Source organism: Amblyraja radiata, chromosome 4, assembly GCF_010909765.2.
Source record: "Amblyraja radiata isolate CabotCenter1 chromosome 4, sAmbRad1.1.pri, whole genome shotgun sequence".
NCBI lineage: Eukaryota > Metazoa > Chordata > Chondrichthyes > Rajiformes > Rajidae > Amblyraja > Amblyraja radiata.
In genome coordinates this window covers 30,730,544-30,758,506 of record NC_045959.1, presented here as the reverse complement: position 1 = coordinate 30,758,506, position 27,963 = coordinate 30,730,544, and the positions used below count along the sequence as shown (strand labels likewise).

At 43.4% G+C, this 27,963-nt stretch overlaps 1 protein-coding gene across 2 annotated transcripts in view; it reads left to right on the top strand.

The window, feature by feature from the left end:
* Window positions 1–27,963, top strand: part of deptor (DEP domain containing MTOR interacting protein) — an 81,414-nt gene that overhangs the window by 15,813 nt on the left and 37,638 nt on the right. For both annotated transcript variants that reach the window (XM_033019188.1, XM_033019187.1), the window contains exon 3: window positions 26,446–26,624. In XM_033019188.1, coding sequence (XP_032875079.1) covers window positions 26,446–26,624 — 179 coding nt within the window. The remainder of the gene's footprint in view (window positions 1–26,445; window positions 26,625–27,963) is intronic.

The window sequence follows — 27,963 nt, the reverse complement described above, 5'->3', positions numbered from 1 at the left end:
GCATGCTCGTGGGGCCCTGGGCAACTGCCCAGCGTGCCCATGCGTTAAGACGGCCCTGGTCCTCAATGAGTATTTTTTCTTTGTATTTACTGAGGAGAAAGACAGGAGGACGGAATAACTTGCGGGAGTCAATGGAAGTGTGTTGAGAGAAGTCAGTGTTACCGTCAAAGAGGTGCTGAAGGTAATATTGTGTATGAAGGTAGACAAATCTCCAGGGCTTGATCGGATATATCCAAGGACATTGTGGGAAACCAGAAATAAAATTGCGGGAGCCTGGGTTGAAATTTAATAGTCATCTTTAAATACAGGCGAGGTGGCGGGAGGGTGATAAATATTGTTCCTCTATGTTTGCACAACTTTCAAAATTGCCCCCACTATTCTGTTCAGTGATGTATGATGCCAATCTTGTAGTTTGTTACCCTCTCTGCATCTGGGCTGGTGCCATGTGTCTCCATGCACAATATCCCCCATAATGTTTGGGACAAAGACCCATCATTTATTTAGTTGCCTCTGTACTGCACAAATTAAGATTTGTAATAGAAAAAAATCACATGTGGTTAAAGTGATTTTATTAAAGGGTGTTTTTATATATTTTGGTTTCACCATGTAGAAATTACAGCTGTGTTTATACATAGTTCCCCCCCTATTTCAGGTGACCATAATGTTTGGGACACATTGCGTCACAGGTGTTTGTAATTGCTCAGGTGTGTTTAATTGCCTCCTTAATGCAGGTATAAGAGAGCTCTCAGCACCTAGTCTTTCCTCCAGTCTTTCCATCACCTTTGGAAACTTTTATTGCTGTTTATCAACATGAGAACCAAAGTTGTGCCAATGAAAGTCAAAGAAGCCATTATGAGATTGAGAAACAAGAATAAAACTGTTAGAGACATCAGACGAACATCAGGCTTACCAAAATCAACTGTTTGGAACATTAAGAAGAAAGAGAGCATAGAAACATAGAAATTAGGTGCAGGAGTAGGCCATTCGGCCCTTCGAGCCTGCACCACCATTCAATATGATCATGGCTGATCATCCAACTCAGTATCCCGTACCTGCCTTCTCTCCATACCCTCTGATCCCCTTAGCCACAAGGGCCACATCTAACTCCCTCTTAAATATAGCCAATGAACTGGCCTCGACTACCCTCTGTGGCAGGGAGTTCCAGAGATTCACCACTCTCTGTGTGAAAAAAGTTCTTCTCATCTCGGTTTTAAAGGATTTCCCCCTTATCCTTAAGCTGTGACCCCTTGTCCTGGACTTCCCCAACATCGGGAGCAATCTTCCTGCATCTAGCCTGTCCAACCCCTTAAGAATTTTGTAAGTTTCTATAAGATCCCCTCTCAATCTCCTAAATTCTAGAGAGTATAAACCAAGTCTATCCAGTCTTTCTTCATAAGACAGTCCTGACATCCCAGGAATCAGTCTGGTGAACCTTCTCTGCACTCCCTCTATGGCAATAAGGTCCTTCCTCAGATTTGGAGACCAAAACTGTATGCAATACTCCAGGTGTGGTCTCACCAAGACCCTGTACAACTGCAGTAGAACCTCCCTGCTCCTATACTCAAATCCTTTTGCTATGAAAGCTAACATACCATTCACTTTCTTCACTGCCTGCTGCACCTGCATGCCCACTTTCAATGACTGGTGTACCATGACACCCAGGTCTCGCTGCATCTCCCCTTTTCCTAGTCGGCCACCATTTAGATAATAGTCTGCTTTCCTGTTTTTGCCACCAAAATGGATAACCTCACATTTATCCACATTATACTGCATCTGCCAAACATTTGCCCACTCACCCAGCCTATCCAAGTCACCTTGCAGTCTCCTAGCATCCTCCTCACAGCTAACACTGCCCCCCAGCTTAGTGTCATCCGCAAACTTGGAGATATTGCCTTCAATTCCCTCATCCAGATCATTAATATATATTGTAAATAGCTGGGGTCCCAGCACTGAGCCTTGCGGTACCCCACTAGTCACTGCCTGCCATTGTGAAAAGGACCCGTTTACTCCTACTCTTTGCTTCCTGTTTGCCAGCCAGTTCTCTATCCACATCAATACTGAACCCCCAATGCCGTGTGCTTTAAGTTTGTAAACTAATCTCTTATGTGGGACCTTGTCGAAAGCCTTCTGGAAGTCCAGATACACCACATCCACTGGTTCTCCCCTATCCACGCTACTAGTTACATCCTCGAAAAATTCTATAAGATTCGTCAGACATGATTTACCTTTTGTAAATCCATGCTGACTTTGTCCAATGATTTCATCACTTTCCAAATGTGCTGCTATCCCATCTTTAATAACTGACTCTAGCAGTTTCCCCACTACCGATGTTAGACTAACTGGTCTGTAATTCCCCGTTTTCTCTCTCCCTCCCTTCTTAAAAAGTGGGGTTACGTTTGCTACCCGCCAATCCTCAGGAACTACTCCAGAATCTAAAGAGTTTTGAAAGATTATTACTAATGCATCCACTATTTCTGGAGCTACTTCCTTAAGTACTCTGGGATGCAGCCTATCTGGCCCTGGGGATTTATCGGCCTTTAATCCATTTAATTTACCCAACACCACTTCCCGGCTAACCTGGATTTCACTCAATTCCTCCAACTCCTTTGACCCGCGGTCCCCTGCTATTTCCGGCAGATTATTTATGTCTTCCTTAGTGAAGACGGAACCAAAGTAGTTATTCAATTGGTCCGCCATATCCTTGTTCCCCATGATCAACTCACCCGTTTCTGACTGCAAGGGACCTACATTTGTTTTAACTAATCTCTTTCTTTTCACATATCTATAAAAACTTTTGCAGTCAGTTTTTATGTTCCCTGCCAGTTTTCTTTCATAATCTATTTTTCCTTTCCTAATTAAGCCCTTTGTCCTCCTCTGCTGGTCTCTGAATTTCTCCCAGTCCTCCGGTATGCTGCTTTTTCTGGCTAATTTGTACGCATCATCCTTCACTTTGATACTATCCCTGATTTCCCTTGTTATCCACGGATGCACTACCTTCCCTGATTTATTATTTTGCCAAACTGGGATGAACAATTTTTGTAGTTCATCCATGCAGTCTTTAAATGTCTTCCATTGCATATCCACCGTCAACCCTTTTAGAATTAATTGCCAGTCAATCTTGGCCAATTCACGTCTCATACCCTCAAAGTTACCTTTCTTTAAGTTCAGAACCATTGTTTCTGAATTAACAATGTCACTCTCCATCCTAATGAAGAACTCAACCATATTATGGTCACTCTTGCCCAAGGGGGCACGTACAACAAGACTGCTAACTAACCCTTCCTCATTACTCAATACCCAGTCTAAAATAGCCTGCTCTCTCGTTGGTTCCTCTACATGTTGATTTAGATAACTATCCCGCATACATTCCAAAAAATCCTCTTCCTCAGCGCCCCTGCCAATTTGATTCACCCAATCTATATGTAGATTGAAGTCACCCATTATAACGGTTTTGCCTTTGTCGCACGCATTTCTAATTTCCTGTTTGATACCATCTCCAACTTCACAACTACTGTTAGGTGGCCTGTACACAACACCCACCAGCGTTTTCTGCCCTTAGTGTTTCGCACCTCTACCCATACCGATTCCACATCCTGCAAACTAATGTCCTTCCTTTCCATTGCGTTAATCTCCTCTCTAATCAGCAACGCTACCCCACCTCCTTTTCCTTTCTCTCTATCCCTCCTGAATATTGAATATCCCTGGATGTTCAGCTCCCAGCCTTGGTCACCCTGGAGCCATGTCTCCGTGATCCCAACTATATCATAGTCATTAATAGCTATCTGCACATTCAACTCATCCACCTTATTACGAATGCTCCTTGCATTGAGACACAAAGCCTTCAGGCTTGTTTTTACAACACTCTTACCCCTTATACAATTTTGTTGAAAAGTGGCCCTTTTTGATTTTTGCCCTGGATTTTCCGGCCTGCCACTTTTACTTTTCACCTTGCTACCTATTGCTTCTACCCTCATTTTACACCCCTCTGTCTCTACGCTCACACATTTAAGAAACCCTTTCCCTTTAACTCCATCCTCCACTAGCCCATTCCACACCCCACCCCCCTTATTCAGTTTAAAACCACCCGTGTAGCAGTTGCAAACCTGCCTGCCAGAATGCTGGTCCCACACCTGTTAAGATGCAATCCGTCCCTTTTGTACAGTTCCCCCTTACCCCAAAACAGATCCCAGTGATCTAAGAATCTAAATCCCTGCCCCGTGCACCAGTTCCTCAGCCACACGTTCAGGTCCCGTATCTCCCTGTTCCTGCTCTCGCCAGCACGAGCACTGGTGAGCTTACTAATCGCAAAGGGATTAGCAGGCTAAGGAAGACCATCACAGCTGATGACAGAAGAATTCTCTCTCTAATAAAGAAAAAATCCCTAAACACCTGTCCGACAGACCGGAAACACTCTTCAGGAGTCAGGTGTGGATTTGTCAATGACTGCTGTCCGCAGAAGCTTTCATCAACGGAAATACAGAGGCTGCAGTGCAAGATGCAAACCACTGGTTAGCCACAAAAATAGGATGATCCAGTTACAGTTTGCCAAGAAGTACTTAAAAGAGTGACCACAGCTCTGGAAAAAAGTCTTGTGGACAGATGGGACGAAGATTAACTTACATCAGAGTGATGGCAAGAGCTAAGTATGGAGGAGAGAAGGAACTGCCAAAGATCCAAAGCATACCACCTCATCTGTGGGTGTTATGGCCTGGGCATGTATGGCTGCTGATGGTAGTGGCTCACTTATCTTCATTGATGATACAACTGCTGATGGTAGTAGCATAATGACTTCTGAAGTGTATAGACACATCCTATCTGCTCATTCAAACAAATGCCTCAAAACTCATTGGCTGGCGGTTCATTCTACAGCAAGACAATGATCCCAAACATACTGCTAAAGTAACAAAGGAGTTTTTCAAAGCTAAAAAATTGTCAATTCTTGAGTGGCCAAGTCAATCCCCCAATCTGAACCCAATTGAGCATGCCTTGTATATGCTGAAGAGAAAACTGAAGGGGACTAGCCCCCAAAACAAGCATAAGCTAAAGATGGCTGCAATACAGGCCTGGCAGAGCATCACCAGAGAAGACACCCAGCAACTGGTGATGTCCATGAATCGCAGACTTCAAGCATGCAAAGGATATGCAACAAAATATTAAACATGACTACTTTCATTTACATTACATTGCTGTGTCCCAAACATTATGCTGCCCTGAAATGGGGGGGACTATGTATAAACACAGCTGTAATTTCTACATGGTGAAACCAAAATGTGTAAAGTGGCCTTTATAAAAATCTGACAATGTGCTCTTTAACTACATGTGATTTTTTTTTTTTTTTCCTATTACAAATCTCGAATTGTGGAGTACAGAGGCAAATAAATGATGGGTCTTTGTCCCAAACATTATGGAGGGCACTGTATCTGAAATTACTTTGTTCCTGTATCATCCTGCTAAACCTCTCCACTACCCCTCCTGTTGTGCGATATGCAGGATTGTTCACAAAACTGGCTTTACCGTTGAGTCATCAAGATTACCCAATGGCTTGATATGTCACTAGGAATCCTGTGTCTTAACTCTCTTCTCAACTCATTCTGCGAGTTGTTTAAAATTTGTGACTCCTACAGCATGGAAACCTATGTCATCCACGCTGACCAGATTTTATAGCCGAGCAAGTTGCATTTGCCTGTGTTGGCCCTAATCCCATTTAAAGCTCCCCAATTCTTGTGTCTATCTAAATCTTCATTAAATGTCACCATTGTACCTGTTTTTATGCCTTCCTCTGGTACTTATTCTGTATACACACCACTCTCTGTGTGAAGAACTTGCCCATCAGGTCGCTTTTAAATCTTTTCCATCTCACCTTAAAAATGTGTCCTCCAGTAGGCGGCACGGTGGTGTAGCGGTAGAGTTGCTGCCTTACAGCACCAGCGACATGGGTTCGATCCTGACTATGGGTGCTTGTCTGTACAGAGTTTGTAAGTTCTCCCCGTGACCTGTGTGGGTTTTCTCCAAGATCTTCAGTTTCCTCCCACACTCCAAAGACTTACAGGGTAATTATAGGATAGAAACTTATAGGATAATTGGTTTGGTATAATTGTAAATTGAACCTAGTGTGTGTAGGGTAGTGTTAATGTGCGGGGATTGCTGGTCGGTGCATACTTGTTAGGCCAAAGGGCCTGTTTCTGCGCTGTATCTCTAAACTTAAGTAAAAAGTTCTGGACTGCACTCCCTGGGGAAAAAAGACTCTGCTCATTCATCTTGTATATACCTCAGGATTTTGTATGCAATGTCACCCCCTCATCCTCCTGTACAACAGAGAATGAAATCCCACCCTATCTTGCCTCTCCTTGTAACTCGAGTCCTTGATTGCTGGTAATGTCCTTGTGATCTTTTTTTCCCCCTGCGCTCTTTCCAGCTTAATGACTTCTTTCCTGTCCATATTCACACATCTCTTCCCTGCTGCCAAAAATACTACCGTTGTTGACTATTTATGTTACACTTCCCAAAGTGCAGTATTTTAGTTGCATTTGAATTAAAAACCATCTGCTATTTCACCTGTCTTCTCCTGCAGCATGCCACAATCCTCTTCCCTAATCACTATGTTTCAAACATTTGCATTATTCGGAGACTTGTTTTCCTTACACGCAAATTGTTCTCAGAATTCCCAAATTCAGAGAACAAGTCTCTGAATAATATAAATTTAATTTGGGTAAATTAATGTTCAGAACTTGTTTTAAATGCTCATGTTCCAATCATCCACATCTTTCCTCATAACATTTTGTACTACTCAATAACCATATAACATATAACCATATAACAATTACAGCACGGAAACAGGCCATCTCGGCCCTACAAGTCCGTGCCGAACAACTTTTTTCCCTTAGTCCCACCTGCCTGCACTCATACCATAACCCTCCATTCCCTTCTCATCCATATGCCTATCCAATTTATTTTTAAATGATACCAACGAACCTGCCTCCACCACTTCCACTGGAAGCTCATTCCACACCGCTACCACTCTCTGAGTAAAGAAGTTCCCCCTCATGTTACCCCTAAACTTCTGTCCCTTAATTCTGAAGTCATGTCCTCTTGTTTGAATCTTCCCTTTTCTCAAAGGGAAAAGCTGATCCACATCAACTCTGTCTATCCCTCTCATCATTTTAAAGACCTCTATCATGTCCCCCCCTTAACCTTCTGCGCTCCAGAGAATAAAGACCTAACTTATTCAACCTTTCTCTGTAACTTAGTTGTTGAAACCCAGGCAACATTCTAGTAAATCTCCTCTGTACTCTCTCTATTTTGTTGACATCCTTCCTATAATTGGGCGACCAAAATTGTACACCATACTCCAGATTTGGTCTCACCAATGCCTTGTACAATTTTAACATTACATCCCAGCTTCTATACTCAATGCTCTGATTTATAAAGGTTAGCATACCAAAAGCTTTCTTTACGGTCCAGTCGTTATTGGTGGTAAATCAAGGTGATTTCAGCACAAAGGATTGGTATGTGGAAGAAGGAACTGCAGAAGAATCGGGTTTAAACCAAAGATGGACACGGAAAACTGGAGTAACTCAAGCACTTTGTGTTTTACAACTAGGAAACTAGTGAAACAACTAGGAGCAGAGGGAGACGTTTGTTCAGGATTTCATATCATCTGTCGAAGCTGTTTAAAAATGGAATACTCTGTGAAATCGGAGTGCATTGTATTCCTTTCATTGCGTAGAAGACATTTCACTCTTGCAGAATTAACATTTATTTTTGTCCCGCATTGAATGCTGAAGTGCATTTGAAGCTTCAGTTAATGGGTCTGCTGGATTCGTACATCACACATTTATATGTAATGTATGTCCCTCGTGACTGTAATATTGTAGACACTTCATTATGTTAAAAAATATTTTCCTGCTGCAAGCAATCTTCCTTACAAGGAATTTGCCTTGGAGCTCCACCCACAAGTAACAACATGACATACAGTGACAGTTACGAATTACTCAGAAAACACTAAACATTAATAATAATAAAACATTAATGACAAAACACCATTGATCAAGCATGTGAACCAACAAAATGCCAGATCAAAGGGAGACTACAGATTTCTGGCTGTTGAGTAGAGCAACTACTCGTGGGTAAAAACTGTTTTTATGCTGTAAAATCCCCAACAGGGATTCAGTAAAATCAGAACTTACACAGCAGGCTGTTTAACTGAAATTGTTAGTGTTTTCACTAATTTAACATTAATTATACTAAATTAAATATACTAAATTAACATAAATAATAATAAATTGAACACAAGATTCCTGTGCCCACTTTTTCTTTGCCAGAGACCAGGTGCTGGTACTCGTCTGCTGCTATCTACAGGAATTCCTTGACAGTAATCTTTCCTTGTGGCATCCCGTTATTTAATCATGGCAGGGATATTGAAAAAAACAACACAAGATTGGTTTATTGAGAGAAGGTTTTAAAGGGACAGTGTGGTTGATATCTGGAATGAAATGTTAGAGGAGGTGGTGGAATCAGGTATAATTACTATGTTTAACAGCCTTTTAGGTAGATTGCTTAAATAGGCAAGGAATGTATGTTAGCATCTCTGTATGTACTAAATTGTATAAATCATTTGTGCATCCCAGTTCTAACCTCTTCTCAACTAGGCAAGATTGCTATTTAAAACATATGTTCTAAAATTTGGGTAGTACAAATTCTGATCATTCAGGGACCAGCCATGAAAACACAAGGAACTGCAGCTGCTAGGTCTTGAGTAAAACACAAAGTGCTGGAGTAACTTGGCAGGTCAGGCGGCATGTCTGATTAGATGGGTGGCGTTTTGGGTCGGGGCCCTTCATCAGACTGGTTGTAGTAACACAAGGAACAGCAGATTTCAAGAAAGCAGGTTGTCGAGATTTATTGTGTAACTCTGTATTTTCTCCTTTGTGCTGTCCAAATAATGAATGTACAGTACTCCAGGGCAACATACATGGGTCTGAGCCAGGAGGAATTATTGAATTAATTCCTGACACATTTGTGTGTCTGGCACAAACCAGTTATTCTGCAAAGGGACAGTGGTGGCAGAGCTGGACTCTGTTCCGATGGGAAAAGATGGTTTGTGACTGATTGCTGGATCTTCCCTTTAGTTATCCGAAGGGATTTGACCTATGAATGTGAAATAGATTGGTGGACTAAAACTTAGGTCAAATATTACAAATTGGTGGATGTGTCAGTTTTCTGGACTCCATTAAGTAAGACAATAAGAAATTGCATATCCTCCTTGTGCCAAATCCGACTTTTCAAAGACTTGGAAGTTACATCTATTGTACTCATGTATAGCAAAATCTGGATAGCATGTTGGACAAAGATTTCATATCTCTGTAGACATGTTAATAAATTAATCTTAAAAATAAACTAAATTCAAGCGCTTCGAGGAAATAGTCTTTTTGTGTTGCAACTCACCAGTCTGCTGCATATCGGCCATCTTCAAGTTGGCTCGATTATTAAATTTTCTGTGAGATTTTCCCTTTTTTATCCTTTGCTCCCTCACACTCTCTTTAACTGAAACTAATTTATCTTTATCTAGTTATGATCAGCTGAAATGTAAATGCAGTTTCTCTTTCCATAGATGCTGCCAGACGTATTGAACATTTCCAGTATTTTCAGTTTTAAATTCACACTTTCAAAGATGTACAAATTTTGTTTAATTCCAAAGTTAGTAGGTTATTACAAGGAAGCGGAACATGCCTTTGTGTGTGCAATACCTTGAGAGGTGAAATGTAAGGGATCACAGCTGAGATGGTGTAGCTCAGGTGGACCTGACTGAGGGAGGTTGTTAGTGGAAGGCAGCTTGTGAGTTAGGTGGAGGAGTGCGATTCAGGAAAAAGCCGTGGATAAGAAGTTAGTAAAGGGCCTGTCCCACTTGGGCGTCATTTGAGCGTCACGCCTACATCACCACTTGTGAATCCCAAAATCCTGGGGCACCTCGCGCGACTGCGCGTCACTGCCTACATCACCACGCACCATGCGTGCGTCACGACGCATGCGTCGTGACGCGTAAATGATGTCATGTAAATGACGTGCAAATGATGCCCAAGTGGGACAGGCCCTTTAGGAGTTTTATCTCCGGTAGCCTTGTATGTCCATCCAGTACACCATAGGCTTGATGTAGCTTTATAAATGATCATACATTCAACTTTGTTATGAGATTTTTAGTTATCAATAGTAGTTTTACAAAGCAAAGCTTTTTGTATTATAAATGAACATAGAAAATTTGTGACATATGTGCAATTTATAGACGGTGTTGTTTTGTTGGATGAAAGGAGACCCTGTCATTTCATTTCAATGTTCTCATTACCGTCCACTTTTTATTGGTTTATTATGGGAGTCTGCAAACAGCCAAAAAGAAGCTGTACGTGAATCTGGTGGTGCATGCTTTTAAACTCTGCTATCTTCTGCCTGACGGGAGGAGGGAGAAGAAGGAAAGACAGGGTGACAATGGTCTTTGATTATGTTGGCTGCTTTCCCAAGTAGCGTGAAGTATAGGTGGAATCAATGGGTGGGAGTTTCATATGAAGAAAGACTGGATAGACTCGGTTTGTACTCGCTAGAATTTAGAAGATTGAGGGGGGATCTTATAGAAACTTACAAAATTCTTAAGGGGTTGGACAGGCTAGATGCAGGAAGATTGTTCCCGATGTTGGGGAAGTCCAGAACAAGGGGTCACAGTTTAAGGATAAGGGGGAAATCTTTTAGGACCGAGATGAGGAAAACTTTTTTCACACAGAGATTCAGATTCAGATTCAGATTCAATTTTAATTGTCATTGTCAGTGTACAGTACAGAGACAACGAAATGCATTTAGCATCTCCCTGGAAGAGCGACATAGCAAATGATTTAAATAAATAATAATAAGTGATAATAAGTGTCCGGGGGGTGGGGGGGTGATTGGCAGTCACCGAGGTACGTTGTTGAGTAGAGTGACAGCCGCCGGGAAGAAGCTGTTCCTGGACCTGCTGGTTCGGCAACGGAGAGACCTGTAGCGCCTCCCGGATGGTAGGAGGGTAAACAGTCCATGGTTGGGGTGAGAGCAGTCCTTGGCGATGCTGAGCGCCCTCCGCAGATAACGCTTGCTTTGGACAGACTCAATGGAGGGGAGCGAGGAACCGGTGATGCGTTGGGCAATTTTCACCACCCTCTGCAATGCCTTCCGGTCGGAGACAGAGCAGTTGCCATACCATACTGTGATGCAGATGGTAAGGATGCTCTCGATGGTGCAGCGGTAGAAGTTCACCAGGATCTGAGGAGACAGATGGACCTTCTTCAGTCTCCTCAGGAAGAAGAGACGCTGGTGAGCCTTCTTGATCAGAGTTGAGGTATTGTGGGTCCAAGAGAGGTCATCGGAGATGTTGACTCCCAGGAACCTGAAGCTAGAAACACGTTCCACCTCCGTCCCGTTAATGTGGATGGGGGTGTGCGTGCCGCCCCTGGACTTCCTGAAGTCTACAATGAGCTCCTTGGTCTTCTTGGAGTTAAGGGCCAGGTTGTTGTCAGCGCAACATGCTGCTAAGTGCTGGACCTCCTCCCTGTAGGCCGACTCATCGTTGTTGCTGATGAGGCCAATCACCGTTGTATCATCTGCATACTTGATGATGGTGTTAGTACCATGTACAGGTGTGCAGTCATAGGTGAAGAGGGAGTAGAGGAGGGGGCTCAGCACACAGCCCTGTGGAACGCCGGTGTTCAGGGTGAGGGTTGAAGAGGTGTGCTTGTCTAACCTAACAGACTGGGGTCTGTTGGTTAGAAAGTCCAGTATCCAGTTGCAGAGGGAGGGGTCGATGCCCAGGTTACCGAGTTTGGTGATCAGTTTTGATGGTATAATGGTGTTGAATGCTGAGCTGTAATCGATGAACAGCATTCTTACGTAAGTGTCTCTGTTGTCGAGGTGGGAGAGGGCGGAGTGAAGTGCCGTTGAGATGGCATCCTCCGTACTCCTGTTCTTGCGGTAGGCAAACTGATAGGGATCCAGTGTGGGGGGTAGGCAGCTTTTGAGGTGTGCCAGGACCAGCCTCTCGAAGCACTTGGTGATGAGTGGTGAATCTCTGGAATTCTCTCCCGCAGAAGGTAGTTGAGGCCAGTTCATTGGCTATATTTAAGAGTTAGATGTGGCCCTTGTGGCTAAAGGGATCAGGGGGTATGGAGAGAAGGCAGGTACAGGATACTGAGTTGGATGATCAGCCATGATCATATTGAATGGCGGTGCAGGCTCGAAGGGCCGAATGGCTTACTCCTGCACCTATTTTCTATGTTTCTATGTTTCTTCTCCTTGAACGACCGCACAGTTTTTAACCAAGCTACAAATGATTTCTAATGCAAGCAGTATTATCTTTCTATATCACTTGTAATGCGAGAAGTAGAATTGATTTTGCATTCTGGTTTCTGTTAAAAATATTTTTAACTCAGTTGCTTCTATATCAAAACTTCTAAATCAGGATTTTGCATTTGGGCAAAATAGCTAATATTTTAAAGTTTTCTAAGAATGTTTTAATTTAATGTAATTTTGCAAAGGCAATTTTCAAGGTGGCAGTTTTGTTTCTTGGATATTGAATTTCTTGAAGTTTTCAAATTGGTGAATGTGTTTATTTTCACATTTTAAATAATGTTTTAAACATTTTAAATAAACTACATTTCGTTTTGTCTAGTTGTGTTTTTGGTTTTTAGGTTGTGTTTATGTGGGGGGGGGGGGTGGGGGGTTGAAACGGGGTTTGCTGTCTCTCCCTTGGGGGGAATACGACTTTTTCGTCGTATCCCCCCTCTCTGCCTCCGTCTGCGCTGAGGCCTAATGGCGGAGCTGGCGACCTCGGGACTCCGGAGGCAGCCTGTCAGGACTCGCCCTGGGCTTGCTCCCGTGAGGGCGGCCCGGCTCGGGGCTGGAACTGCGCTCCCGTGAGGACGGCCTGGCGAGGGGCCGAGACTCACCCGTGAGGGGCTGTGGCACTCCCGTCGGAGTGGCCCACCCCGTGGGAGGAACGGCACTCCCGTTGGAGTGGCCCAGCTCGAGGGTGGAACGGCACTCACGTGAGGGCGATCCGGCTCGGGGCTGGAACGGTGCTCCGGTGGCTGGGACGGCGTTCTGGCGGCTATGACCTGAGTCCGGGGTTCAGCCGCGGGCCAGCGGCTGCGTCCGTTGGACTGGAGGGCGGCAGCTTTGACCACCCCGGGCCGCGGTGTTTGAGCCGGCCCGTTGCGGGGTTCGGTGAGCCGCGGGACTGTTTGTACCATCGCCCGGTGGGGTATCGCCTCAGCGCAGAGGGAGAAGAGGAGGGAAGAGACTGCAGCCCTATGATTTTTGCCTCCACCACAGTGAGGAGGTGCTTGGAGGACTCACTGTGGTGGTGTTAATTTGTGTTTATTGTTGTTATTATTGTATGATGTATGTATGACTGCAGGCACGAAATTTCGTTCAGACCGTAAGGTCTGAATGACAATAAAGGCATTCTATTCAATTCAATGAAGGGTAACTAGAAGTACTGCATTTATGAGAGGCTGTACAAGTAAAATACATGTTTAAGGGCCATTCTTTGAAAAGTGAACCAAAATGTCACACACGTTACCAAATGGCATCACATAAAGTAATACATTAAAAGATTTGTGTAAGAGGTTATTCTTATCCATTGCTATTTTCCGACTGACAGACCTATAAATGCATGTCTGCTAAAGATATGAACATTCCAGTTTTTTAAAATTCACAAGAGTTTTTGAACAGAGTTGTGAAAATAATGCTTCCGTGTGAGGTCACACACGTGACCAGTCATATTTGACCTCTGACCCTAAACAAACATTGTCAGCACAACATAAATATTTCACGATAAACTTCGGAAAATATATGAACCACATATACAGCACAAAACAATACCGTAATGCTTTCAAAATTAGAAGAGATGTATTCCACAATTTTCCATATCTTGGTCCCACACGTGACTAAGAATGGGCCTTAAGCCGGCTAGGTTTCAAACATTTATGTAAAATATGCATTAGACTAGAGAAAAAAGGTGGTAGTGAGGATAAACTGTTGACATGCTAAGGAGGGCATTGTTCAATAAATGTGAGAACTGAACCAGAAATCAGGTAATAGATAGTTAGGAGGTTTTGCTTTGTTCTCCTGTGGTTATGAGGAGGTATCTGAAACATAATATACTTGAGGGGATTACATTGACCAAATTCAGTCAGATTTTACAATGTTATGCAAATGTCATTAAAGCTGTGAAGAACTAACAAAAGTTAGTTTTGTCCTGACCTATCTCTTATAGGGGGTACACAAAATTGCTGGAGGAACTCAGCAGGTGCAGCAGCATCTATGGAGCGAAGGAAATAGGCGACGTTTCGGGCCGAAACCCTTCTTCTTATAGGACAGGATGGTGAAAAAGAGAAGTTGCATTTTAAAATACATGACATGACCTTGAGATGTCCCGAAGTGTCTCATGGTCAAAAAAAGTTTTTTGAATGTGGTCGTTGGTATAATGTGGGGAAATTGGGGACTAATTACCACTGTGCCACGGGAATACATCCTATCAGTTAACTGAGCAATATTGGGTGGAATGCCCTTGATCCTCTGTAAAGCATAGAAATAATGGAGCAGGCACGTGCTGTGAGTAATTACTCAGGGTAGGCAGTCAGTCGGCTTTTAAAAAATCTTAAACCGCGCATGCGCAGATTGTTCTCTCCGTAAGCTGTTAGTTGACTTTTATAAAGTCTTCAAAAGCCGAATCTCGTAATAAAGTACCGTATTTCCCGGCAATGAAAACGCACCCCCATTTTGAGTTGCTAAATTTTGAAAGAAAGCTGGTGGGACAGAATTTCTCACGCTCAAAAAAAATAAAAATAAACAAAGCAATTTGCCGAAGGCTTCCAAATCTCCTTCATTCTGAATTATTGAATGGGTGGGGGGTGGAGGGTGACAGCAGGTGGAGAGATGGTGGGAAAAACAGGAGCACACCGGAATCAGTTGTGATCTTATTGAATGACTATACTAGTTCAAGGAACCAATTGCGGGGAGAGTTCCTTTCACAGCGTGAGGTGAGTCTGGCCAGGGGTAAAGTTGTGGGGAGGGCCGAAGCATTGAGAAGGAGGGCATCGGGGATCATGCCAGTAACTCACCGCTGCCGCAGCGCTCCGGGCACGGAGCCACTGCATTGTGGCCGGGGAGAGAAGCAGCTCAGGTAGCTGCGAGCGGCCTCAGGACCGGACAGCGGAACTGGACGTCACCTCAGCGCCTCCTGCTGGCCCGCTCACCTCTGGCAGTGCACTCCGTCTGAACATCTCTCACCTGCCGTTCGCCAGCTTCGCTCTTGTCAGCCGCTTCCCGCAAATCCTTAAATTCCTACAGCCAAGTAATCTCAATTGGTCCCTTGATCATGCTGTCGGAATTTAAGGATTTGCAGGAAGCTGCTGACAAGAGCGAAGCCGGCGAGCAGCAGGTGAGAGATGTTCAGATGGAGAGCACTGCCAGAGGTGGAATTTAAGTGTTTGCAGCCACGCGAGCTACCTCTTTTTTCCCCCCCCCCCAGCCACAATGCGGTGGCTCAGCACCCGGAGTGTCGCGGCAAGTGAGTTGCTGGCATGATCCCCGACCCCCTCCTTCTCAACCCTCCTGCCCTGCCCGCAACTTTACCCAGGGCCAGACTCCTCACATGCTGTGAAAGGAACTCTCCCTTCAGCGGCGCTGTCCTTTTACAGCTGCATCCCATCAGCTGCCAGCAATGAGCGATAGACTTGCCTATCCCTCAGTGCAACATTGGTTCTTGATGTTGCTGTACTGAGGGATAGCCAAGTCTATCTTTCTTGGCTAACAACCTTCCAACTTCGGCTTCCAAGACGCGTGTAAATTTTTGTGCTTTATTTTTGGGTAAAAAATAGCGTCTTCATTGCCGGGAAATACGGTATTTAAAACATATAGCACCAAGAAATTTACTTACCACATCATTTGTACACAAACTCCATTCTTCTCTCTTTGTTTTCTGAAGATACTCTTAAGACAATGGCAATTCATGTTTGAAAAACCCGCCAAAAAACTTGCGCTGCGCATGTGCTGTATGCTGCTGCGCATGCGCAGAACGGCAAAGGCAGAATTTCAGCTGCCTTCAGTCCCCTGGAAATTGACAGCTTGAAGCATCGTCGATGGCACGTGGGCTGCACAGACCTTCGCGTGTTACATGCACTGCGGATGAAAGGCACGGAGAATTATGTCTACCTAAGAGATCTTAATAAAGTACCGTATTTCCCGGAAATGAAAACACACATTTACTATTACATGCCTTTACTATTTATATTTAATAATTACCATTTTATTATTTTAGTTGCGGTAGGCAGTGCCTACCTTGCCTACCCTGACGGCTCGTGCCTGGTATGTATATAGCTGGGCATAGCTCATGGGGCTGCTGCTTCACAGCTTATGTTCAATTCTGACCTATGTGGACTTTGCATATTCTCCTTGTGACTGTGTGGCCTTTCCCATCTCTCGTCCCATAAGCATGTGGGTTGTACACTAACTGGCCACTGTAATATTCTCCAAGCATGTTGATAAGGTGATGGGAATGCACAGAGAGTAAAATGGATTGGTGTAGGATTATTGCAATTGGGTGCTTGATGGTCAGCACTGACTCAGTGGGGCCAGGGGATTCTTGCTGTGTCTGTTTTTCTTGCTGTGTCTGTTTTTTCTCAAACTCTGAATATTGCAAAGACCTTTCAATGGTATTAGGAAAATCTACTGCCTTATTCTTGCCTGATTCCTCCTTTTGTCCATCCTGCTTGTTGCATTCACAAAGAAATCTAGCAGAGTTGTCAAACATGATTTATTTTTCATAAAGCCATAATTGCACTTCATGGGTTTTTTTCCTCCTGAGTATTCTGTATTAACTGACTTGGTTTTGTGATAGCCTTTCCATCCAAGTTTAACGTACTGGATTTTACAAATATTTTGCAATTTGGAAGGTAATAATGGAATTAAGTTTTATAATTTAGGTTTAAGTTTACAATGTAAATACAGCCCAATGCCTTTTATTAAACATACCATATTAGCAAAATTCCCTTGACACTTATTTATATTATACCGGAAATTTAAGGGTATTTTTTTCTTTCTGCGGTGAGCAAAGGAATGTGGGGAACAAATCCCAAGTAAAAATATTTAAAATGTTTTGGAAACCGGCATCCGTCTCAAATATTTTTAGGCTGTTTGTAAGTATGGAAATTGACAAGAAACTTTTTAAGCATACATTTATTAAAAGTTATCATTGCATGAATCTTCATCATGGGCTGCAAAGTTGTGAAATGTGTCACGATGCATCATTGGGATTTTCCCATCTTGGAGGCAGATTAGTTTCATTCAAACATGTTGAATTTGCCAGCCTCCATTTGAATACAGGCTTTCTTCAATTTCATTTGAATGAAGACTTTCTTTTGTCTGAAGAAAAGTCTTGACCCGAAACGTCCCCCATTCCTTCTCTGCAGAGAAGCTGCCTGTCCTGCTGAGTTACTCCAGCATTTTGTGTCTACCGTTGATTTGAACCAGCATCTGCAATTCTTTCCTACACAAGATTTTAACGATGATTACTGAGCAAAGGAGGAGACAAGTTACTGGTTCTACTTCGGTGGTCAGTGTGAAATGTGAATTTAGGTACACATGGACAAGAGATACGATCAGGTTTGGCAGCAATGCCCCGTATAATTGTATAAGTTTTATTGTCTTGCATTTGTCTTCAAATGGACAAGGAGTGGACTGCTTGTTAAAGCAGTTAAACACAAAGTTAAAGCCTATGTTTAATGTTGCAGCGGCGCTTGCTGGCGCATGCAGATATCAAACCCGGCGTTCGGAAGCCGTGGTCACGTGACTCGGGAGGAGCTGCTGTTTTCGCGCGGTTTCACTTTCGCGCCAGTTGTTTTGCTGACCACCGTTGTGATCAGACGTGTATGCAGAGACCCGTTTGCTAAGGAGCGAGTGTTCAATAAAAACCGTTCAGAAAACGTAGTCGTCGTTTCTGCATCTGCTAAAATGTAACCATTTAATATATTTGTGCCTCAAATCTCTTTGTATTATTCATTTTGAGTGACAGTTGAGCAGAAACTGTTTCTATGTACAAGATTCTGTTTTTGTACAAGAATCTATTGTTTGGGGTTTAAGGAATTCATGTTGGCCACAATATGGGCGGATTCTTTGAAAATTACCATAACATTTTTACGTCAGTCTGAAGAAGGGTCTTGAGTCGAAACATCGCCTATTCCTTTTCTCCATAGATGCTGCCTCACCCGCCGAGTTTCTCCAGAATTTTTTGTCAACCATAAACATTTCTAATATCCATTTTGAACTGAGAATAACCCCTTTAAGAAAGCAGCATTTCACCATACAGTATTTGGGATGGCATCTCAATTTCCCCTCGTCTGGCCACGTATTTTGAGACTGTTCCCTGGTTCTCGATATCTCTGACAGGAAAGTTGTTAACTCTGCATCAACTTTGTCAAACGCTGCAAGAATTTCATACATTTCAAAGAGATTGCCTTTAGCTTCTACACTGAAGACTATATGCCCAGTCTGTCTAATTATTCCTTATTTGACAAGCCCAACATCCCATACATTTATCTGGTGAATTTCTCTCTACTTTATTGCAGGTATGTGATTTCTTTGGTGAGAATGCCAGACAATATGCACAATATACAATATCCATGATGCCATCTCACCAAAACCCTATATTTGAAGCAAGGTATATCTCATTTTGTCCAAGATTCTTGCATTTGTTTACTGTGGCTGATTTTTTTAAATAATATAACTGCACATTGTCTTTTGTATCTATCAAGGAGAAGAACCTCATTTTTGCATTTTATATTCCATGTGCTTGCCCATTCACCTAAACTGTCCATTCTCCTCCTTCAGCTCATGCTGCAAACAAGGGGTCCCTGTCGCACTACACAGGTCACTGCTACCCAACCCAGAATTGACCTATTTACTCCCATTACCCCTTCTGGAAACCAGTTGTCACCATGTAACAATGTGTTACATGCAGTACCATGTGCTCGAATCTTGTTTAATAATGTGCTTGGTTCTTAATGGGCCTGTCCCACTTAGGCGATTTCTCAGGCGACTGAAAAAATCGGCAACTGGAACGGTGACTGTCCGAGTGGAACACTCACCCACTCACTCACCCACTCACCCACAAACACTTCCTTCACCAGGCCATTATGCAGGCGGGGGACAGGGCAAGCAGGGGAAATTCACACGGTGCAAAGTCAACGTGATACAGACACACCAATGAACAGGAAGGTTGGCGCTGTAATTAAGATGGCTAAAGCACAGTGTACGGTAAGTCCTTTAAAAGAGGGAGGGGCGGGGGAGAAGGAGTGGAGACAACTTTTAAGACGGCTGTGAAGTTCGGCGGTCATTTAACATTACCGGTCGGGTATTCTTGGTTCTGAAAACTACTGCTTACGTTTATTTTCCCAGTGAGCCAATGAAATTCACCGGCTAGAACCTAGGAGAACCTACGACCTCCTGGCCACCCACTAGGACCTCCTGGCGACCCACCTACGGCACAAGAATTCTCGCTACTCTCCATGGCAACTTCATTCTAGTCGCAGCTAATTTTTCAATATGTTGAAAAATTTGCAGCGACGATAATGAGGCTGCGACTAGTTCCCAGAATGCAGGAACTCCTCACGACCATGAAGGCGACTCCCCGGCAACCACCCGCGATCATACATAGTCTCCTGCAGTCGCCTAAAAAGTTGCGTAAGTGGGACTGGCCCATTACTGAGACTCTTCTGAACGTCCAACTGTACTGTACTAAATGGTCAACAAATAACACGTTACAACTTAAAAATAAATACTTTGAAGTATTGTCAAACATCTAAAATACTAAAAGTAAGATCTTGACCACTTCCTGTTTTCTGTTTCATGATTTTTGAAAAAACTCAGCAAGATGGAGGAAGCGAGAGGGTCAAGTCTCTCTGAGCTGTGAATAACACTGAACAGATGTCTACTCAACTGTGAAAGCCCTTAATGTGGTTTGAAAATGAAAATGTGATTGCTTTGAAATGCTGCACTGCAAAAATGTTTGTTGTTGGTGGTGGTAACTGCTTTGAAATGCAGCACTGCAAAAATGGTTGTTGGTGGTGGTAACTGCTTTGAAATGCGGCACTGCAAAAATAGTTGTTGCTGGTGGTAACTGCTTTGAAATGCTGCACTGCAAAAATAGTTGTTGGTGGCGGTAACTGCTTTGAAATGCTGCACTGCAAAAATGGTTGTTGTTGGAATCTTGACAACTTGATTGCACTGTATATTGGAATCTTGATTGCACTGTATATTGATTTTAGATAAACGCTACCGCTTACGGCTGTGATTTTTGGCCATCTTAGTCCCCCGTTGCTCATCAGGTGCAAAGGATTCTTCCCATCAATGAAAAATAAAAGTGTTATTAGTGTTTAAATTTTTTTTGAGAATCTCTCTCCTGTCAATTACACCATGAACGTCACGCCCCTTCCGGTTGGAGGGGGGAGGGATTATAAAACCTGGAAGTGTGGGTGTGGCTCAGTCTCTGCAAGATGGGGGAGGGAGAGGTCACGACTCTGAGCTGTGAATTAACTGAACACACTGAATGTCTACTGAACTGTGAGTGTGGTGTTTATGTGGGGGGGGGGGGGGGGTTTGGGTTTTATAGTGGTTATATGGTGGTTTCACCCTGCTTGAAATGGTATGAAACTGCATTTGAATGTGGTGGCCTGGTACCCTGCATGAAATGGTATGAAACTGCATTTGAATTTGGTTGGCTTGCACCCTGCATGAAATGGTATGAAACTGCACTTGAATTTGGTGGGCTTGCACCCTGCTTGAAATGGTATGAAACTGCACTTCAATTTGGTTGTCTTGCACCCTGCATGAAGTGGCAGGAAACAGCACTTGAGTTTGGTGGTCTTGCACGCTGCTTGAAATGGTCAGAAACGGCACTTGAATTCAGTGGCCTTGCGCCCTGCTTGAAGTGGTAGGAAACTGCCCCTGAATTTGGTGGCCTTGCACCCTGCTTGAATTGGTATGAAACTGCAATTGAATTTGGTGGCCTTGCACCCTGCTTGAAGCGGTAAGAAACTGCACTTGAATTTGGTGGCCTTGCACCCTGCTTGAAATGGAATTTCAAGGAATAGCCGTGAGTCAACTGCTAGCCCACCAGCTGTGAGTGAGCTGCCAGCACAACAGGCTTGAGTGACTGAGCTGCCACCCCAAGAGTCCATTTAGCCCACAATGTCTATACTAGCCTCTGAAAACCAGTCCCTTCAGCTCACAATACCCATACTAGTGCACCAGAAAAGGTGGCGAGGGGGAGGGGGGGGCGAGGAGGGGAGGTCAGGTCAGGTCAATGAAACTTAAAGCGATTTTAAAATCTACTTCACTGGACTCAAAGCTATTGCAAGTCTGGGTTGGAGACACAAGAGATGTTAGAATCTTGACTAAAGGGCAGAGTGCTGGAGGAACTCGGCAGGTCATATGTGAAGGGAATGGACAGATGACATTTTGCGTCAGGATCTTTCGGTCTGAAGAAGGGTCCAGACCTGAAACATCTCAATCCATTCTCTCCGCAGATGTTGTCTGATCTGCTGAGCTCTTCTTGCGCTCTGTTTCTGCTGTAGGTCTGGGTTGTTGAGTGAGTGGAACTGAGCTGGAATGCGGAGAAGAAGATGGAATCCAAAGGTGCAAGGTCAGTGGAAAGCTCATCTAAAACTCGGTGGGATTGGGATTGGGAGTAGGAATACATTTTAAAATGATGGATTAAAGTGTTGATGTTTAAACCGATCTTGTATACAAGTTAATGAAAGCTAACATGCAGGTGCAGCAGACTACTTGGGCGTTGAATGGTCTGTTGGCCTTTGTTACACGAGCTTTAGAGTTAAAGAGTAAAAATGACTTGCTCCAAGTACATGGGGTGTTGTTGAGACAGATTTTTGTACACTGTTTATGCTTTGAGATTTTTTTCAAAAAAAGGACGTTCTTGCCATGGAGATAAATTTTCCATATTGGGTCCAGGGTGATGAGTTTGCTGGATGAGGGAGACTGAATGGATCGGGCCCGTATTCTCTAGAGCTCAGGAAAATGAGAAATGACCCCATTGAAAGTTATTAAATTCTGACAAAGCTTGATTGTTTGGATTCGTCAAATATATTTTCCCAACTAGGATTAGGTATTCTAGTGTCAGAATCAGGATGGTGGTGAGGACAACCCTCTTCAGTTTGAAGCTCTACCTTTGAGTTCATTGAAAACAGGTGGTGGAAATGATACATGAAGGTGGGCTGGAGAAGGGGCTAACGTAAAGATGCAAGTAGACACTCTTGGCAAAAAGGATCAGGGAACACAAAAATCCATTTGTGTGTCTAATATTGTGAACGGTTGGGTTCAGCTGTGATCCATGACCATTTAGAGGGATGGATTGGGTGACGATGGAAAGTAATTTTTGATGAGAACCCAAGGGAATAGTGTTCAGTCTTCCCAGTATTCAATCAGAGGAATTTTTGGAAGACCATGATAATGAGGCTTAGAGTTGGCAGCTGTCAGCTTCCACGTGTACCATGACATGGTTTCAGATATTGCCGAACAGCAGAATGTAAATAAGAAATTGGGGAGAGGTGGTGGCGTGATGGTAGGGAGGGCAAACATAGACCCATGGGGTAACTGAGAGACGAAGAGATGCCATTCCAGGGGATTCTTCAACTCTCCTTGAGAAGCTAGAAATTGAAGATGGAATCGGCATCCTAAAGGGCTTGTCCCACTTGGGCGTCATTTGCGTGTCACGCAGGTGGTGCGTGAGGATTTTGAGCGTCCCAAAATCCTGGGGCGCCGCGCATCACTGCATACGCCAGCACGCGTCATGCACGCCATGCGCGTGTCATGACGCGCCAAGCAATTTTTAGGATGTTGCGTAAATGACGCTCAAGTGGGACAGGCCCTTAACTCAGCATGCCTAATGATGTAGAAATAACGAACTGTGGGCGCTGGTTTCCAGATGAAGACACAACATGCTGGAGTAACTCAGCAGGTCCGGCAGCATCTTGGGAGAACATGGATAGGTTGATGTTTCAACCTGAAGTGTCACCTATCCATGTTCTCCTGGGATGTCAAGTCAACTTTATTTGTCACATTCACATACAAGATGTGCAGTGAAATGAAAGTGGCAATGCCTGCGGGATTGTGCAAAACAACAGAACAGAACCGGTATTTACATTTTTTTTTTAAAGACACAAAAGTAAATTAGTCTCTGGTGAGATTAGAGTTTACAGTCCTGATGGCCTGTGGGAAGAAACTCCGTCTCATCCTCTCTGTTTTCGCAGCGTGACAGTGGAGGCGTTTGCCTGACCGCAGCAGCTGGAACAGTCTGTTGCTGGGGTGGTAGGGGTCCTTCATGATCTTGCTGGCTCTGGATCTGCACCTCCTGGTGCATAGGTCCTGGAGGGGGGTGAGTGCAGAGCCTTCCTGTCCTGGGCAGAGCTGTTCCCAAACCAGATCGAGATGTTACCGGACAAGATGCTTTCTGCAGCCCCAGAGTAGAAGGATCCTCAGAGAGACTCTGAATTTCCTCAGCTGCCTGAGGTGGTAAAGGCGCTGCCTTGCCTTTCTCACCAGTGTGTGCTGCCTGACCTGCTGAGTTACTCTGTCTGGCACTCTGTCTTCTCTGGCCTGGTGATGTGGTCAGCTGTGTTAAAGACTGCACGTAGGCCATGGTTATAAAAGTGACATTGATGAAGGTTGTTTCTTTGCCGTGTGGATGTGGTTAGGGTCGGTGATCCACTTGCGAAATTGTAGGAAAATTGATTGTAAAGTTGGAATGTTGGAAGAGGTTAACTTCTCCAGGAGAACAATGCAGGGAATGACCAAAGTGAATATAATGTGCTGATTATCAATTCTACAATAAATAATAGGTGATTTCCGTTGCAATGCTTAAATTGCAAAGGAGAATCAAATATAATCACCATTGTATCAATTTCTGCCTGAAAATTAGTTTGCAACAGCAATAAAATGTCACCCATTTGATTTTTGTTTGAAATTAGTTTACTTGATGATTAAGTTTACAAGTAACAATTTCTTAAGACTAGTTTTGGGGTCTAGCAAGCACGAGTTTTAATTGTTTAGGTCAACACCTGTGTATTTCATTTGTGGCATTTTTAATAAATTATATTGTACCTTTTGTCCATGGTGTATGGTTTTATAAGCTGTATTTTGTTAAAGTGTTCCTCATTACTCATTGCTTTACAGTTGGCTTGACCTATTCTCACCTGACTGCAAAGATAAGCTGAAGTTAATTTTATGAATCCGTGTATTTTGCCCATTTCTCGTGTGAGGCCTTCTCTGTCTATTGGGTTCATTTAAGAAGCTTGAAACGGGTCTAACTTGGTATTCATCGTTTCTGAAAAGACAAACAAGGAATTGCAGGAAAATTGAGCAAAGATCTGAGCAAGGACCTTGCTAATAATTGAAATAATTTGAGCTTGATTTGTTCCATTTTCTGCATTGCTGCGAGTATGTGGGTAAATTTGCTGTCATATGAAGAGGAGAGTTCTGTGTAAACTTGGCTAGTACATTCTTAGAGTCATAGAGTGATACAGTGTGGAAACAGGCTCTTCGGCCCAACTTACCCACACCGGCCAACATGTCCCAGCTGCCCGCGTTTGGTCCATATCCTTACAAACCTGTCCTATCCATGTAACTGTTCCTTAAATGTTGGGATATGTTGTTTATAAAACTTGCATTTTTGGAATCTGATTGTCTCCAGGGGCTTTCATTCTGGCTAAATGTTTCCTGATCTGATTTGGCTTTCATTAGTGCACTGCTGATTTCAGCAAACTGCTGTAAATATTTCTTGCAGCCTTCATCCATTAATTTAATTTACCTTTTTTCTTTATGGTGTTCTTTTCCACATTCATGATATTTACATTAGCAGGTGCAAGAGCAAAGCCTCAAAGATCATGAAGGACCCCTCCCACCCGGTAAATTGACTCTTTGCCCCCCCCTCCCCTCAGGGAGAAGGCTGCGCAGCATAAAGGCCAGGACAACAAGGCTTAAAGCCAGCTTCTTTCCCGAGGCCATGAGACTTTTAAACTCCCTACCTCACTGACTGTACCCTCACTACCTCAGTGAACTGTCTGCTGCTACAGCTGCTGCTATGGACATTATTATGCTGCTGTCTTTAACCATGCTCCTGTTTTACTTTTTACTATTTATTCATAGGCTCATTATTATTTAAATTTATTGTGGAAGGTTAATACATGTTAGAATTTATTGATGTCTTTAATGCACTTTATTGATGTCTTATTGCACTATTACGCTGCTCAGACAGGAGTACAAATTTCATTCATGATTCATGTGGAAGCATGTTTTTATTGAATGACAATAAATAAATGAACAATGAACAATTTCTCCTATTCTCTTGATTCCATTGTGTTTGTTTGTCTTTTCACTCTGGTTTGAAACTTGCCCTCTTTCAAGGGACATGGGGAAAAAGCAGGGACGGGTTACTGATTTTAGATGATCAGCCATGATCATATTGAATGACGGTGCTGGCTCGAAGAGCTGAATGGCCTACTCCTGCATCTATGTTTCTCTGGAGTGTATATTACATCCTGTTGCAAGCCCTCAGCTGTTATCACCAGAACATTTCACTAAATGCCCATTGTTTCCTCAATGTTGTCCAATTTTTAGTAAGCTTGGAAATTTGTCAATTTCATCACTAACTGCATTTGTGGCACATCTTCGCACTTTGCTGCAACCTAGATATTCTCACCACAAATTCTCTGCTGTCAACCAGCTCCATTCGTTCCTGCCTAGATTTTTTATTCTAATGTGATTTGAATTTTTTCAAATGTGATTTTCTAACTTTGTCAGTTGTTCCTTGAGTCAAACAGACCTTGTCTCCTTTAAAACATTTAAGAAGGAACTGCAGATGCTGGAAAATCGAAGGTGGCCAAAAATGCTAGGAAATAGGCAAACCTTCGGGACGAAACCCTTCTTCAGACTGATGTGAGGGTTTCGACCTGAAACGTTGCCTATTTCCTTCGCTCCATAGATGCTGCCTCACCCACTGAGTTCCTCCAGCATTTTTCTCTAGCTCCTTTAAAACATGTCTGGTTTTAGTGATAGTGATAGTGCCCTGTGAAATTGTTCACAGCCTTCTTGCAAACGGTAGAATTCCGCTTATGTATTTGGGCTGCTGAATATCAGTACATATCTCTGGAAGCTTTAAGAACCCTAGCTATTTTATACATTCTCAACTTGTTGCAAATGGGTTTTTTTTTAATTGCTTTTGTGGCCTTAATCTATTTCTCCTTAATGTGCCAGGGAAGAAGGATAATTTTCTTTAATTTGTTTAGATGACTGCCAGAAGAAAGTTGTCCAGACTGTTGTTTGAATTCTTCATCCGATTTGTTTCGATTCTGTTTTCAGGTTACGACTTCATGAGGAAAAGATTATAAAGGATCGGCGATATCATCTTCGAACCTATCCAAACTGTTTTGTTGCAAAAGAATTGATTGATTGGCTTCTAGATCATAAAGATGCGACGGACAGAGAAACTGCAGTTAAGTTGGTACAGAAACTATTAGACCACGGTGTCATCCATCATGGTAAGTGCACAAATGTTTAAACCTACTAAAAGGAGTGTTTCCATTCTGTTTCAGTTACTTTGCCCAAACAGATGGTGAGATGTACAGTTGTGACAAACTTAGCCCTTTATTCTAATTCCCCCGTCAAACTTTGTTTCCTATGACTTTCACCAGTCAAGGAATGTGATCCCAACATTCTGATGAAAGACCATCTATCTCCAGCTGCCAAGTGACAGGTGTGCAGCCTCAAATAATAAAACATGATGGATTCATGAGTTTGTATGCTCAGAACTTCCTGGTATCCTTCCTGATGTAATCTCCAGTAGGGCGTTAATGCCACGTTGCTCACTATGCAAAATTGTTCTGAACATTCTAATGATTTTAATCTCTCACAGATTATAAGTGACATTGTTATTGTCCTAATAAACATTTTCCTCTGCTTGCATCTGCATTTCTAATTGATCCATCCAAGCCATGTGACAACCTTGACATTTGTTTGTTCATTAATTATGATACAGCATTGTGGATGAGGAAAATATACTTTGTTGCCTCATCCTCTATCTCCTTCCCCTCTCCACTGCCCCCTTAGACAAGCGCATGTCTGCAGAGACTTGTAGATATGGGCCTGTCCCAATTAGGCGATTTTTCATGTGACTGCCGGTGACTGTCAAGTCGCCGGCAGTCGCTTTAAAAAACAGCAACTGGAACAGCGATTGTCAGAGTGGAACACACAGACACACGCTCTCACTCTCACACTCCTTCACCAGCATTGGTGGCAACCATAATGAGGCCGTGACTAGTTCCCAGAATGCAGGAACTCCTCACGACAATAGACTAGGTGCAGGAGTAGGCCATTTGGCCCTTCGAGCCAGCACCGCCATTCAATGTGATCATGGCTGATCATCCCAAATCAGTACCCCGTTCCTGCTTTCTCCCCTTATCCCCTGACTCCGCTATCTATAAGAGCCCTATTTCGTTCTCTCTTGAAAGTATTCAGAGAACCGGCCTCCACCTGAGGCAGAGAATTCCACAGACTTACAACTCTCTGTGAGAAAAAGTTTTTCCTTGTCTCCATTCTAAATGGCTTACCCCTCATTCTTATACTGTGGCCCCTGGTTCTGGACTCCCCCAACATCGGGAACATGTTTCCTGCCTCTACCGTGTCCAAACCCTATACATTCTTATGATCCCCTCATATCCTTCTAAATTCCAGAGTGTACAAGCCCAGCCGCTCCATCCTCTTAGCATATGACAGTCCCGCCATCCCGGGAATTAACCTTGTAAACCCACGCTGCACTCCCTCAATAGCAAGAATGTCCTTCCTCAAATTAGGGGACCAAAAGTGCACACAATTTTCCAG